Source organism: Coccinella septempunctata, chromosome 1, assembly GCF_907165205.1.
Source record: "Coccinella septempunctata chromosome 1, icCocSept1.1, whole genome shotgun sequence".
Lineage (NCBI taxonomy): Eukaryota > Metazoa > Arthropoda > Insecta > Coleoptera > Coccinellidae > Coccinella > Coccinella septempunctata.
The window spans coordinates 6,865,546-6,882,776 of record NC_058189.1 but is presented as its reverse complement, the minus strand read 5'-3'; the positions used below and the strand labels follow the sequence as shown (position 1 = coordinate 6,882,776).

Below are 17,231 nucleotides of genomic sequence, written 5' to 3'. Positions count from 1 at the left end.
TTTAAAACTTTCATAGAAACAGTGCGTAAATTACGTGAAGAAGGTATTCTTCATCGCAAGAAGAAGGAAACAATCCGAAATAACGAAGAACGTATCCTGGTTTCAGTGAGTGAAAATCCGATGGTATCAACGAGAACTCTAACAAATCATCCAAGTGTGAATAAGAGTAAATCCACTGTATGGAGAGTTTTGAAAAGAAATCGCTACCATCCGTACCATTTCCATTCATGTCAAACCTTAGAAGAAGGTGATTTTGAGAAGAGGAAAGAATTCTGTGAATTTATTTTAAGAAGGACACGTGAGAATAGGAATTTCCTACGTCTCATACTGTTTACGGATGAAGCAACATTCCACAGAGATGGTTTCTTCAACAAAAAAAAATAATATAATATGGCAAAGGGAAAATCCACATGCAACAGTAGCAAAAAATAGCCAGAAGAGATTTTCTGTCAATGTTTGGGCGGGAATGAAGGATGGATTCATTATAGGACCATACATTCTTCCTGAAACATTGACTGGAAATGGCTATAATCAATTTTTGAGGGAAACTCTGCCCGATCTATTGGAAGATATTCCTTTGAGTCGCTTTCAAGGAATATGGTACCAGCATGATGGTTGCCCTGCTCACACAGTGAGGAGTGTACGAGAATTTTTAGACTCTCAATACCCTCGCCTATGGATCGGCCGATTGGGACCTGTCGCATGGCCTCCTCGTTCTCCAGATCTTACACCTATGGATTTTTATTTCTGGGGTCATATGAAGAGTCTTGTTTATGATAAGCGAGCTCCAGTGACTTCGAGAGAAGAACTGATTCAAAGAATCGAATCAGCCGCCGAAGAGATTCGCCGAAACCCGGAAATGGTTCGTTCAGCGGTGGATAGTGTGGCGAAAAGGGCGAGAAAGTGTATCCTGAAAAATGGCAATATTTTTGAGAACGAATTATGAATAAATTTTATACTAATAGGTTTTTTTTGTTGCGTTTGTGAAATTGTGGAATTATTCGTAGAAATTTCCGCAATAATGCCATGCCATTAATATCTGGGAGGTATTAACCGCCAATTTCTACTCAAACTGCATAAATTGGTTTCAAGATAGTTGCAATATTATATTCAGTTAAATTCAAATACTCTGTCAAATTCTATGAGCTGCCATTGCTTGGCAACGAAAATTAAAAACCTTTGAACAGTCTCAATTCAGATTCCACATTTATTTTAATAGGTACTTAACTCAGAGCAGGGAGTTCGACTCTCAATGAAGTTTCACTGATTTTTTTTAAATTCATTTTGAAATCTGAAATGTTTCGACATACAAATTCAAAAATTATGGGCCTAAGAACACAAGCTGTGTCATGTTTTTTTATTATTTCAGATATTCGAACGGGACATTTGAATGGCTGTAAAAACGAAACCGTTCGATATTTTTCGATTCTGTTTTGATATTCGTGTTAGGTATGAAAGTAAGTAAAATCGTGAAAAATTTCATCAATTTCGAGTGAAATTTTTTTTTCGCTGTAGACATGTAAAAAAAAAGTTGTGTTCGATTTCTGAAAAATTTTTTTCACAGATATCCTTTAAAAATTGTGTTAATTTAGGAAATGAAAATCAATTTGGCAACCGAAAAAAAAAATCACGAACATTGCAGGTTTTCCGCCATTTTGTAATTTTTTTTTCGGTGCTCTACACCATTTCTGAATGAAGCATCCAAAAATACTACGATATGACAAGAAACCATTACTTCCAGTCTTATACATAACCGACCACACTCAATATAATAACGCACGAAAATGACATTAAACACCGTGTATCTCCCTTATGCTTCGAAAACGGGAAATATTTCATAAGAAAAAAATGATTCTCCCGATGTTCTCTACACGTCATATGAGTTTGTCCAGTTTATGATGAAACACCCTGTATATTATATATTATTATTATATATTATATATTATATATATATATATGTAATGTATATAACAGATGTTTGTACATATTGTGAATTCAGTATTAAATGAGACACCGAGCTAGCCACTTGTTTTTATCAAATCGAAATACATCACATGGCGCAGTCGAAGCGAACATAAGCGTGTGTGGAAAATTGAAATCCTCTCGTGGAAAAATAATATTGAATTATAATTGTAATAATGACAAATACACCATCCGAGATGAAATCAGAAGAAAATTCGTTGTACGTATCCATGTCAGCCAAGCCACCATCCGAAATGAAGTTAGAAGAAGATCCAGCAGTGGAATGGAAATTCTTTCTACAGAAATTCAAAATTTTCATTCAAGCTACAAAAGCAGAAAGCGAATCCGAAGAATATAAAGCCGCCTTGCTGTTGAATTGCATCGGTGATAAAGCCCTCAAAATATACAATACCTTCGAGTTTGGAAATGAAAAAGAAAAAATGAAATTGAAGAATATTCTAGAAAAATTTGAGGCATACTTCATACCAAGTGTTAATGTTACATATGAAAGGTACATATTTTTCACCAGAGATATGGAAGAATCGGAAACTGTGGATGAATATGTAACTCAGTTGAAACAATTAAGTAAAAATTGTGAATTCGAAAAATTAACAGATTCTCTCATAAAGGACAGATTGGTCTTAGGCATCAAAGATAAAAACGTCAAGGACAGACTCTTGAGAACAAAAAATCTGGACTTGATAAAGGCGGTGGAAATATGTAAATCTGCAGAGATAACGAATAAACAATTGGAAATTTTATGTTCAAATCCTGGTCCGAGCATTAGGAAGAGAGAAGATAATCAAGAATTAATGGAAGTGAGACGAAAAAATTTTCACATGGGTATGAAGAAGCAGGCGCCGAACACAAGGAGACAGAATGAAGTATCTAATGGACAAGGACAACAACATCCCAGGAGTCGTCAAAGAAAACAGATAAGTTTCAAGTCATTTAATAGTAATGAATTTCATTGTACGAAATGTGGTACTATTCATTTCAGGGGAAATTGTAAAGCATTCGGAAAAATTTGTCGAAAGTGTGGTTTGTATAATCATTTTGCTTCATTTTGTAAAAGTAAAAGTGTTAATAATATTGCAAGAAAAGAAGAACTTTATATAGGTTCAGTGGAAAATAGTACTTCATCTACAAAATCAAACTGGACAGTCGATTTAAAAATAAATAATGAAATAGTAAATTTCAAAGTAGATACTGGCGCTGATGTTAATGTTATTCCATTCAGTTTGTACAATGCAATTTTCAAATCCCAATTAATTATGAGAGATGATACCAAATTGATAGAATATACAGGAAATCAAATCGAAATAATAGGATATATTACAGCCCCAGTTTTTTATAAAAATAACGAATTTAATGTAAAATTTTTTATAGCTAAAGGATATGGCCGTCCAATAATTGGAAAAACCTCAATAGAAGACTTGGATATTGCGAGAATGGTAGCGGAAATGAGTGACACCAAGAGGTATATGCTTGATATTCATGATGTTTTTGATGGAATTGGGTGTTTACCAGGTCAATATAGAATTAAGGTAGATGAAACTGTTAAACCTTGCATCCATGCAGCTAGACGCTTTCCCCAAGGGATTTTGGTGAGATTGAAAAATAAATTAGATAATTTGGAAAAACAAAACATTATAGCTAGAGAATTCGAGCCAACTGAGTGGGTTAACTCCCTAGTAATTGTAGACAAGCCTAATGGAGATTTTAGAATATGTATTGATCCCACTGATTTGAATAGAGCAATTAAACGAGAACATTTTTCAATTCCCACTTTTACAGATATTGTTGCTAATTTAAATAATGCTAAAGTTTTTTCTGTGTTGGATACGAATAATGGATTTTGGAATATTGAATTAGATGAATATAGTTCGAAATTATGTACTTTCAACACTCCATTTGGCAGGTACAGGTTTAAAAGATTACCTTTTGGTTTGGTATGTTCAGCAGAAATTTTTCAGAGAAAAATTTCACAATGTTTTGAAGGAATTCAAGGTGTCAGCATATATATAGATGATATTCTGGTCTGGGGTGAAAATCAAAGAGAACATGACGAAAGGCTGGTCGAAGTTCTAAAAAGGGCGCGTGAAAATAATATTAAATTTAATAAAGAAAAGTGTAAATTTTCAGTTTCGGAGGTGAATTACTTGGGTCATAAAATAACGAGTAATGGTATAGAGCCAGATGAAAGTAAAATTTCAGTAATAAAAAATTATCCAGAACCAACGAATGTGAAAGAATTGCAAAGATTTCTCGGTATTATTAATTATTTGCATAAATTTATTCCGAATGTAGCAGAAATAACTGCCCCTTTGAGGGATTTATTAAAAAAGAATACAATTTTTGAATGGGGTTGGAAACAAAAGGAAGTTTTTGATCAATTAAAGAAAATTTTGTCATCGCAAACAATATTAAAATTTTATGATCCACAGAAAATGTTGGTGTTATCTGTGGATGCTTCAAAAGATGGTTTGGGAGCGGTACTATTACAAGAAAGCAAGCCTATAGCATATGCATCGAGGTCTTTAAATAATGCGCAAAAATGCTATGCTCAAATTGAAAAAGAGATGTTAGCAATAGTGTATGGGGTAAAGAAATTTCATCAATATATTTATGGTAGAAAAGTGATTGTAGAAACCGATCACAAACCGCTGATTCATATTTTCAAGAAAGCATTAATTGATTGTCCGATGCGTTTACAAAGAATGCTTTTGGATGTTCAGATGTATGATTTGGATGTTCAGTTCAGGCCTGGAAAGGAAATGTATATATCTGATGCCTTGAGTCGAATCAATATGCAAAAGGACGATACAAACATTTTTGAAAATGAGTATGAAGCACAAGTTAATTATTTGAAAAAGTTTTTTCCAATTTCACCACAATACTTAGAAAAGTTCAAAGAGGAAACTAAAAAAGATTCAACTCTTCAAGTTATTAGTCAATATATTAAGGAAGGATGGCCGAATTCTCGGGCTAAATGTAATTCTTTATCAAAATTATATTACAATGTAAGGTCAGAATTGGTTATTATTGATGACATAATTTATAAAGGAAATTGCTTGGTTGTACCAGAATCATTGAGAAGAGAAATGTTGAATCTGATCCATTTAAGCCACATGGGCATTGTTAAGTGTAATTTAAAAGCAAAAGAACTACTTTATTGGCCAAATATGTTTCGTGACATAGAAAATGTAGTATTATCATGTGACATTTGTCAAAAGTATTCTAGAAATAACTTCAAAGAGTCACTCATACCGCATCCCATTCCCGAATATCCATGGCAAAAAGTAGGTTGTGATTTGTTTGAAATTGATGGCAAAAAATATATGATTGTTATTGACTATTTTTCAAAATATGTTGAAATTTGTAAATTGAATTCTATTTCTTCAGAAATTGTTATTAAAAATTTGAAATGTATATTTAGTAGATTAGGCATACCACAAATATTCATGTCTGATAATGGTACACAATTCTCCAGTTTTGAATTTCAGAGTTTTGCAAAAAGTTGGCAATTTGAAAATATAACTTCTAGTCCAAATTATCCACGCTCTAATGGTATGGTAGAGAGAGCCATTCAAACTGTTAAGAATATAATAAAGAAAAATTCAGAATCAGATACAGAATTAGAATTAGCTTTATTGGACTATAGAAATACTCCAATAGATGTAAGCATACCTTCACCTAGTGAATTGTTTTTTAATAGGAAAACTAGGACAATTTTACCTGTTAAAAAGGAATTGTTATATCATAGAAATATAAATTTTAAGCGACAGAGAAATCTCTTAGTGAAAAGACAAAACAAACAGAAGACATATCACGACAGGATGTCAAAAACTTATTATTATAATTTTAAATGAAAATGAAAAAATATATATAAAAATGAATAATATTTGGGTAAAAGGAATTGTAATTAGGAGAATTAACTTAAGATCTTATTTAGTTAAAATAGCAAGTACCAATTCTATAATTAGGAGAAACAGATATCATATAAAACCATACTTTGTGAACAGTTATAGATATAGATCCGACATTGATATTGAGGATGAAGAAAATGAAGTTAATAATACTTGTACTTCAAATACTCAAGACATAGAAAATTCACGCAGAACTACTATTTATAATTTAAGATATGGTAGGAAAATAAGACAACCTATTTAGGCAATTATTATAATGTAAATTATTATAATTTTAATATAATTGATAATATAGATGTAAGAAATTTAGGGAAATTCTTATAATTCTGAATTGAATTTTATTTTGTTGAAAAGGGAGATGTAATGTATATAACAGATGTTTGTACATATTGTGAATTCAGTATTAAATGAGACACCGAGCTAGCCACTTGTTTTTATCAAATCGAAATACATCACAATATATATTATATATTATATATATTATATATTATATATATTATATATTATATATTATATTATATTATATTATATTATATTGTTACACCGCAGTTGGTGTCAAAATATTCTCATCTGCCGATATTAATAATTTCCACATTTTTAAAAACAAAAAGTTCAAGAAATGTGGAAAGGAGCTGAATGATTCAAAGCCTATTTTCGAATATCACGAACATAAACCAATCTACAGGGTGTTTTCAAAGGTAAGTCTTATTTTTGACAGAAGGTAGACCTCGTCAAAATAAGTCGTTTAACCAAAAATTGTCTATACAGGGTGTTTTCAAATGTGAGGATATTTTTTTGACAGAAGGTAGAACTCATCAAAATAAGTCGTCAAACCAAAAATTGTCTCTATAAAATATCCAAGATGACTGAGATACAACCCCTAAAAGTTCAACAAAATTTCATTGAATTTCAAGTACGGGACTTTGAAAGCTGAATCCAGAATCGCAAAAGCAAAAACGAAACAAAACATAAACATACGGCTGGAAAATGAATAGTTCAATATCAAGTTCATCGGATTACATGCATCAGGTCACTTTTGAGAGAATCATAATTGTTGTATCGTGCAATTTAGGGTGAAAAAATATATAGAAATTCGAGGCAGTTTCTTGAAAGAATGTTCGAACAAGAAGATTGTGATGCCCATTGTGAAAAAATTCATGAATAATTTAGACGAATTTTATTGATGAGATTTTGAAGTATAATTTCTATTTTTTTACACATGTATCGTGAGTCTCATCTGTCAGTTGATATCGAAATGTGCCATTTTATAAAATCGTGTAAGTTACTAAAAAATAATGAGAACGATTCTTCAATCCTAAGTTTATATTTTCAATAAACCCTGATATGTATAGCCATTTCAAATTTTCATAATGAGCTGTGCCACTCCAGGAAAAAGGAAATGACCTTCAAAAAAATTAGCTAAATATGTGACACTACACATCTGCGGATCTTTTAAACAGCTAGAGTACCCAATTTTTCAAATTTCACAGATATTTTTTATTTTTGAACATCAAATAACTCGGAAACAGAAAATATGAAGAAGACTTTAATTCTACAAAATGTTCAGGGAAAAAAGTGTTTCTTTTAACCTCGAGAATCCATACTGTTGAAATATTTGCACGAGTCAAATACTCACCGTGTATAGGGTGGTTCAAAAGTTCTGGGTAATCGAAGGAATCGACAAAATCAATAAAACACTCTGTATTTTGATTATAAAGAGAGATAGGCCCTTTGAATGTGGGTTTATCGAACTCAACTCCTTGTTCTCTATCTAACCTCAGCTTTCGCCCATTTACCAATGAATCACCTTGTATATCATAGACTTTCAAATTGACGCCAATTGCGATGTACAATCGCAAGTTATGAAGACCCGCAGAATCTTCATTTTCATGAAGGCAACGCTTAGTCTGCTCCTGAATATCACTCTATAGCGACTTAATGGCTAAAAGCTATTTATAACATACTTAAATGTACCACGTAACATGATTTAGAATGATAGTAAGCACAAAGATGATATAAACTTAATTATGTTGTGGGATATATCAGGAATCAGTGGATGAATTTGATCCTTTCTAAAGGGCTGAATCCCCCCCCACATTTACATAAGGTATCGGTGGGTGTAGACAAAACCAATTTGCTGGTCCACATTTCAATGTCAAGATGAAAAGTGACTCTGACGTTACATTAACATCAACAGATTATGTGGAACACGTATGAGACGAATCCATTACATTCGGGGTATCCTAATATACAACACAATTGAATTGAGAATTAGACGACGACGTTAATGTATGAAAGGAAAAGTTATGAAGTTTTGAACAAAGAAGGTTATTTTATTGATACACCTACTTACATATTTCGGGGAATTGATCATTGATATGATATATTCGACGTTTTCTCAATCGCCGTTTAATTATTTTATACTCTTCTTCTTCGTTATATTGGCTTTATGCTCTTTCACTTTGACTTATACTCAAAATACAAACAATATAATAAACAATGTAATAATACGTTGTTATTCAAATTTGCAAACTCAAAGTGTCATTTAAAAAATACATTTTTGACAATGAGATAGGTATTGTTTAGTTCATTATATAATATTTAATAATAATATTGAGAAAACACATTTCAGAAAAGTATGTAAGTATTTGAAAATAAGTCGAATGAATGAATTTTAATCTTGCCAATTCATAGTTCAAAATTATTTTATATAGTGTATTCACCTTCACTATACAGGGTGTTTTCAAAGGTGCGGCTTTTCTTTGACAGAGGGTAGAACTCATCAAAATAAGTCGTTTAACCAAAAAGAATCCCTATAAAATATCCAAGATGGCTAAGATACAACCCCTAGAAGGACTGTGGAAGGTGACTCCGGCATCACAAAAACGAAACAAAACATAAACATATGGCTAGACAATGAATGGTTCAGTACCAAGCTCATCGGATTAGATGCATCAGGTCCCTTTTGAGAGAATCATAATTGTTGTATCGTGCAAAAAAAAAAAAATTAGAAAATCGAGGCAGTTTCTTGAAAGTGTTTATGTTCGCTATGTTGAAAAAGTGCTATGATGTTTATCCATTTCCACCCATTTTTACGACGATTGTTGGAATGTTCGAAGAAGAAGATTGTGATGCCCATTGTGAAAAAATTCGTGAATAATTTAGAGGAATATTGGTGAGATTTTGAAGTATTATTCTAGTTTTTACACTTGTGCCCCAAGTCTCTTCTGTCAGTTGATATCGAAATGAGCCATTTCATAAAATCGTGTGAGTGACTAAAAAATATTGAGGACAATTCGGCAATCCTAAGATTCCATTTTCATTATCACGAAAATATCGAACGAGCCAATATCCTAAACGAAACCACATGATCGAATCAGGACCACTCCTTTGCGATAATTCAGCTAATAAACGATCTATATATAATCATTTTCAATTTTTTTCAACTTTGTCATTTTGACAGTTTTGTATATAGGTTATTTTTGGTGAAATGCTTCATTTTGACCAGTTCTACCTTCTGTTGAAAAAAAGCCTCACCTTCTCTTCACCTTCTCCTGTATCTAAAATGTTCATAACAGTGTATAATTTTGTCATTTTGTTGAAATCATCAAATATATCTGAAACTTTGTTAACAAATAACAAAGGAAGTAATTCAATACCAAATTGGGCAGTAACGAAGCAATTTGGCGTCTTTTTAGATGTGCATTTGTGCATTGTAACGAGCTAATCAATTACTGTTTACAACAGTTACCCTCTACTCAGAAATGCCCAAATATTACATGCACTCAATTGGATTAAATTATCGAAAAATTTCATCGCTTCATCGCAAATCTATTTTCCAACGCTTTTTTTGCAAAATGGAATTGCTTTGGCATTTAAGTACTTCATCTGGAAATACAGCTGCATTGTTGGAAAGTGATCGAATAGCACACTAAGCACACGAGCTTAAGCGAAAATTCTCTCACAAAATTGAAGACACTTGTTAGTTAGTTTTTTCACCATTCCGATGTATTTAATTAAGCCAAAGACAAATGTATATAACGGAGTAGCTACACTTGACGATAAATGAGTTATTGTAATATTATTATCTCATTAAAACGATTATGATCGTTTTAGTTAATTTTATTATTATTATTTTAACCTTGTCTATCCATCTAGAGATACTTAGTTCAATTCTATGGGTTTGTTAAAAAATCGAGGGTGTTATGATTTTTAATTAAAGAGTAGTGGACTGTATTAAAAGATAATTGAGTTGGAGATGGTATAAAAACATTTATTAAGAATCATTCACAACCATAAAATGAATATGTCACCTGCATGAAGCTAATACAGTAAAAAGCAACTAATATTAACAACATCTATAAACTCAGAGAGACAATATTCAATTAAAAACAAGAGATGGTCCAGAGCAGTTCAAATGAGAAGTCACTTGATGTCAGACTTAGACGTTGAGGAGTTCAATAAATTCAATATCAACACAACGGTTACACAGTGATAGGGCAATCAATTGAAAATTGATTGCGAGAGCCTCCTTTTTCTATCAGAAAACGCGAAGGTTAGAATATTGAATTTTAAAGAGAAGACGCGAGAGTACAGAGAAATAGGCCCGAGGTGAAACTGCAATGTCTAAGTCTGATCATCAACGAGAAATCGATACATTAAATTTGAGTTGATCAATAATGTTAATGTAAGTATGAGCAGAACAAGAGTAGCACAAGTTAAATGAGAAGCACAGAATTAATGAATTTGAGAAGCACTAGAATATTAAAAAAAAGAATATGAAAAGGGGCAATAAATTCTAATTAAATGAGAAGTTCGATAATAATTAATTAAATGAAAAGGACAATCATAATTAATATGAGAAGAACATAGTATAATTCATATACATTGAGATGATCTTGAAGAGTGCAAAAATTTATCAATGAATTCAACATTTACAGAGACGAACTGCTTACAAGTAAGCACGATTAGAACGTTCATCAGAAAAATAGAAGAAACAATTGATAAATTAAGAGAAGTCATGAGAGTACTGAGTTGAATAAATCTCTAATCGTAGATTTTGAGATGTGCTGAAGGCTGAGAAAACTAACATGCATGTTGAGTCCGATGAATGAATATAGAAGAGAAACAATGAGAGTACATATTATAAAGAGTAGACCATACCAAGTGAGTAGACATGAGTGTTCGAGCAGACTTTCCAGGGTGGAGCCTAGGTCGAGGTGTATCGAGCATTAACGAAACTTGAGGTGTTCATATCCTGGTCTGAGAAAAACAGTTACATCCAGGGTCCACCCTGGAGAATATGAGGATTCATTCATCTGAAACTCAACACCATGAATTAGTCATATGTATAAGAGGTGATCATACGAGTTGTTATAAAACTGATAAAACTGATTCTAATAATAAAGAGTGTTACGAGAAGACAGGAAATCAGATATCAATTTTATAGAGATGAACTTGAGAAGTTTCAATCCTGGTGCTACATATCCATTTTCATGTGAGAAGATCTAGAGAAGTCTGAAAATCTATATAAATTATGAAATATAATAAAATATATAGTTCTGAGAAGACAATAGTTCGAGTTGTCTTGAGTGGACGTTTCAGTTGAGCGGTGCTTCAAGGATTATGAATCTATTTCAAGATTCTACAATCTCTTGCACGTGGACTTATTTCAGCAGAGTGAAATTATCATGAAAATGGAGTAATTAATAATTTTGAGTAGTCTGAGTGTACTTTACCTTATGAGAAGAACAATTTAGCACCAGGATTGTGCGAGAAGACTTAAAAATTGAGAACAACTAAGAGAGGTGAACTTAAAATGAGGTGTTACAAAATCACATTGATAGCAGCGCGAAGTTAATTCAACGGAGCTAACAAAGAGAATCTTAAGAAAAATGTGTAAATGTGTGGTTTTTCACTCCTGAAAAACACTGAAAGTGGGGCCGCTGCGTCGTTCAACCAGCGCACCGCCGAATCGGGGTACCATACGTGGCCACTGGAGCTGGTCAGGAGCGTCGACTAGAGAGAGGTCGGAGGGGGGCTTCGCTCAATTTTTAACAGGGTTCCTATTTTATGCCATGGTTAATTTCCAGGCCTATTAAGTAAATAACCTTCATAGAAGCATGAGGAAGAAGAAATTATTGGGAATATTGGACACTGTTTGATTTCTATTGTTTATTTCTTGACAATGCCGACGTGTCGAAACAAATTCGTATCTTTTTCAAGGCTAGCTACGATAGACAATATTGTACGCTTCTTAAAAACATCTAGACATCTTAAGGAGAATCAAAAATGTATAGAGCAGGTACACAATGCAAACCTTTAATATTGCCAGTCTTTGTCTTTCTGAATATGTACATAATTATAAGCATTTTTAGCCGTAGTCAAGAGTGCACTATAAAAGTGGTCATTCATGCTCAAACACAATTGTTGTTGCAGTTTTCTGATGTTGTCCTCCAACCTTTTTATTTTCCAAATAGTTATTTTAATGTCAATGTTAAGAATTGTTTTACGAAACGTCTTTAATACTCTTTGTACAGTATTTTTGTAGGGATGTTCTTCTAATTGTAGGGAATAGATTTCTTTAATGTTATTGATAATATGATTAGGGAATACGTGATTTTTACGACATCTCAATAGAAATATTCTTCGGTTGTAAAGTGATGCAATCTTTTTCTTTGACGTCACATATAATTTGCAGTTCTTGCATACGTGCTCACCCATTTTATTCCTTATCGTCTCAAAAAATCCCCCAGTTGAAGAAATCCATTGTGTACCTGCTCTATAAATTTTTGATTTCCTTTAATATGTCTAGATGTTTTTAAGAAGCGTACAATATTGTTGATCGTAACTAGCCTTGAAAAAGAAACGAATTTGTTTCGAAACGTCGGCGTTGTCACGAAATAAACAACAGAAATCAAACAGTGTCCAATATTCCCAATAATTTCTTCTTCCTCATTCTAACAACAATGGACGATAACCGAGTTATTACTTCATAGAAGCATTATGCTTTGATGGAAATATCAACTTATGTAAAATAGTGCGGAGTTTTGCTAAAGCTTCCGAATCAAGTAACCACTGCAAATATCCTGGTAATGTGATAGACTTTTCGTACTCTGGCAGCTCCTTACGGTTGCTCGGGCGCCAGTGGGGCAATCAGTCAAACCCCACGTCTCTCACAGAATCCCCAAAGAATTGGAGAGCCCGGGTAGACTTGAGTATCAGTGGAGAAGGGTATCGATGAAGACTAGGGCGGTAGCGTCTTCTAAGTGTCTGCTTTTCAACGGTCTTTAGGCGTCAGAAAGAGTACTTACCTCTTCTAACTAAACTCTTAGATGAAACTGATTTAATAAATAGACTCTCACTGGCAAAATAATTGGCAACAAAAATAAATGTTCAACTATTTATTTCTATCACAATAAACTATACACAAAAGAGAATAGACAGGTACACCAAAGCGTGGACGTCAACGGCTGTGTCTGGTCGGCGCTGGACGGCTGGCAAAATTTCACTTCAGGAAAATGGACGGTTTCGGAAATATACGGAAGTAAGTCAAGTCTCAACTAAACTAAGTGCAAGTAAACATGCACGGTTTCGGAAAAATATACGGAAGTAAGTCAAGTTTCAATTAAACTGAGTGCAAAGAAACATGCACGGTTTCGGAAAAATATACGGAAGTAAGTCAAGTTTCAATTAAACTAATTGCAAAGAACGGTTTCGGAAAAATATACGGAAGTAAGTCAAGTTTCAATTAAACTAATTGCAAAGAACGGTTTCGGAAAAATATACGGAAGTAAGTCAAGTTTCAATTAAACTAATTGCAAAGAAACATGCACGGTTTCGGAAAAATATTTCAACTAAGGCAAGACACAATTGAATGAAAAGTACGAACGGTTTTAAAAATAATCAACGGAATTCAGTCAGGTCGAAATTTGAAAACACCAGTTCACCGGGGTACGCCCTCTATCTCTGTCTCGGTGGTTTGCCTATGATCCGGTGTCCTTCGGTCTCTCTCTCTCTCTCGGTGACCTCAAGCTGGCTGGCTGTCAAACAGCGGCCACAGAGTCCGGCGGTGAGGGTGTTTAACGGTTATGAAATCCCAACTCTATGCTCGGCGAATCTAACCTATAACTATAATTCAAACGGTTGGAAATCGGGATGAAACGGTCAAATATTCAGGAATCGGAAAAATCAGGGGGGCCAACGTCCTCCTGGGACCCAAATGCTACCCTACGGTAACGGAAAGCTATATACAGCAGGGAATGGTTAGCTCACGGTTTTCAGCCAAGCACAAGTCTAGAGAGAATATTGTTCCATAAAGGTGCAATGAAGCGGTAATAATTTCAAATATCACTTGCCTTAGAAATTCCTTTGTGTCTCGTAAGTACGGTTTTCACTTGACAATCACCTCACTCGTTCAACTCTCAACAACGATTCATACTGATCTTGACCTTCAGCGACGGAACTCGAAGAAGTAGCTACCCCGGAAAATTGTCCCCACCATGGGTAACTCAGTCCCCCATTGGATAAACTCAAATTGTTCGGTAAATCAACGGGCTCGGAAAGAGACAGAAACAATTGAAGAGAAGGAAAAACGGAACAAGTTGAAAGACCTTTTTCGAGTCAGAAAAAGTACGGTTCAACGGAAAGAATTCTTAAATATATGAATTCTGAAAACAAGATATATTCGGTCTCCGCTACAAATATGGGACTGGTCGGTGGAAAACAATGACATGAAATCAATCGGTAAATCCCCCCTATGATAATTTAACGGTTTTCTTCCGAAATACTTCGATTGTCAGGTCCTATTAAGAAAGTATCGGTAGAGAAATTTCCTTTTCGTGGCGGGGTAAAATCTGCCTCGTCACATCCCCCTCTTTCGTCGGCAAAAAAAAATAAAACGAAGTTTTATTTTTTTTTTTTTTTTTTAACCCCCCTGGGTATCGTTGCGGTATTTCTAAATGTCGGTTTCAGCCTGTGAAAGCTGCGGGGTTATTGAACTCGGCGTCATTTCATGACCTGATGAACTCAAACGGTAATTTAAAAAAAAACTGTCGGTTGGCGTATCCACCATGTCGGTAAGAAGACTTAGCCTTCTCGGATTTTCAAATTGGAAAATTATTCGGTCAGGTTCTTAACGGCATATACCTTTCAATCCCAGGGGATTTCAGGTCGTTTATGTGGATGTGTCTGACAACCTTACCACTACCATCCTTGATGTCATACACCACAGGAGAGACTATGCCTACAACGGTATACGGTCCGGAGTATTTCGGAGCCAACTTGGCGGCAACTCCTTCTACTGCAGAAGATAAGGAATGCCCTCTTCGGTACACTTGGTCTCCAATCCTATGACGCCAGTCCTTACGACGTAGGTTATAGTGACTTTGCTGGACGAAGGCTCGTGTTAATCTAGTTCGGACAAATTTAGTTTCGGTAAATCGGTTACGGTTATTTACATGGTAAGCAACTTGCGGTTCGGTATCCGGTTCGGTGTGATTCTCTCCCTCCTTGATAGCAATCTCGGTAGAAAATTTGGCGTTCGGTGAACGCATTTCCCTATCAAAGTTCAAGAATGCTCTGGGGTCTTCGGTTGACTCCTGCTTTGGGGAATTCACTTCATCTTCCTTGGAAGCCTGGTACACACCTCTTTGGACAGCTGTTCTCATGGGCCTAAATTCCATCCATTTGGAGAATCTGTCATTTTTACAAGGTTCTTCCACCACATAGGAATGATTCCTTGCCGGTTTCTGCTGTGGAACCTTGTATCGGTGACACTTGCTACATTTTCGGACATATTGGGCAATTTCTCGGAACATTCCTGGCCAATAGTAGCTACGGGCTATGCGAAATTTGGTTTCTGCTATTCCCAAGTGTCCAGCGGTCGGTCGGTCGTGGTTTTCGAGAAGGACTTCTCTTCGGTCATCTTTCGGAACACATAACTTCCAGGGATTTCCCAATTCTGGCTCTGTAAAATCATCGGAATCGCAAAAATGGCGGTATAATTTTCCTGACACTATCCTGTAGTCAGGAAACGCTGTAGGATTCGATTTTACTTCTGCCAATTTCCTCCTGTACCATGAGCAACTTACATTGTCCTCGGTCAGGCATATGGTTCCTTCGGTCGGTAACGGTAGCGGTAACGGTGACGGTAACGGTAACGGTAACGGTGACGGTAACTGATTCTGCTCTTCCTGCGTCATGGGCTTGTCCTTTAGGGACCTGCCATTCAGAAAGCATTCGGCGGTTTGGAGATTGATGGAGAAGTCGTGTGCTCTCAGTACATCCATTCCCAGTACTACACTGATCGGTAAATCTGAAACTAACAACCACGTAGCCTCAATATTTTCGGATCCAACCTGAACCTGTGCTGTGTACATTTCCTTAATCGGGATAGAACTTCCGTTAGCGACGGTGGTGGTAACGTCTCTAACATAATTCGGTGTTATTCCAGCGGCCTTGCAGTGAGCAGCCACTTCACTGCTGATGAAGGACCTGGTTGATCCGGTGTCCAATAGTGCCCGGAACTCCTTGTCTCCTATAAGAACATTAGTTATAGGACGGTTATCAGAAAGGATTTTCTTCGGAATAACCGGGGTTCTCGGTAACGGACACTGACAATCTTTGGACATTATACCCTTCTTACCACATCGAGAGCAGAAAAGTATCGGTTTCGATGTACACTGTACTCGTAGATGGCCCTTACCACCACATCTCCAGCACTGGGTTTCGGTTGGCGGTCGGACGGTATTCTTCGGTTCATCTTGTCTCTGACGTGCTGTAGAGTTTTGTACAAGTTTCGGTTTATCGGACGGTTCGGACAGTGTGCTGAGGTGCATTCCGATCGGTTGGACGTTCGGTGAGGGATTTCGGAAGGTAAGATGCGGTTCGTTGATGAGACTCTTTTGGATCGGTGGCAAAGCATAGTTAGCAGTTTGCCATTTGACCAATTCGAACACTTTTCCTTTTCGAAGCAGTTCATCTATGGTTGAAGTCGGTTGGAAGGCCAGGGCGGTTTGCAGTTCTGGCAGTAAACGTCGTCGGATGATATTCACCTGTTCTTCCTCGGTCGGTCGCTTTACGGTCAGCTTCTGAAACAGGTTTTGCATTCGAGTTACATACAACAAGAGTCGTTCATCGGTTCCTTGAGTGCGTTTCTTGATTTCCTCCAAAAGGATGTCCTCGTAGTCGGGAGGAAGAAAGGCCTCTCGGAGTTGTTCCTTGAAATCGGTCCAGTCGGTGAAGGTGCCTCTCCGGGGAATGTACCAGTCTCTTGCATCCCTACGTAACAGCTCGTATATTGACTCGAATAACTGTTCGTGGCTCACCTTTCTAGCCTCG

At 35.5% G+C, this 17,231-nt stretch overlaps 1 protein-coding gene across 1 annotated transcript; it reads left to right on the top strand.

Annotated features, from left to right (window-relative positions):
* Nucleotides 1-2,138: 2,138 nt before the first annotated feature.
* Nucleotides 2,139-5,834, top strand: LOC123322548. Its single transcript, XM_044910492.1, has 4 exons — nucleotides 2,139-2,346; nucleotides 2,425-2,919; nucleotides 3,352-3,569; nucleotides 5,043-5,834. Exons 1-4 carry the CDS (start codon nucleotides 2,139-2,141, stop codon nucleotides 5,832-5,834), a joined length of 1,713 nt encoding a protein of 570 aa, XP_044766427.1.
* Nucleotides 5,835-17,231: the final 11,397 nt, after the last annotated feature.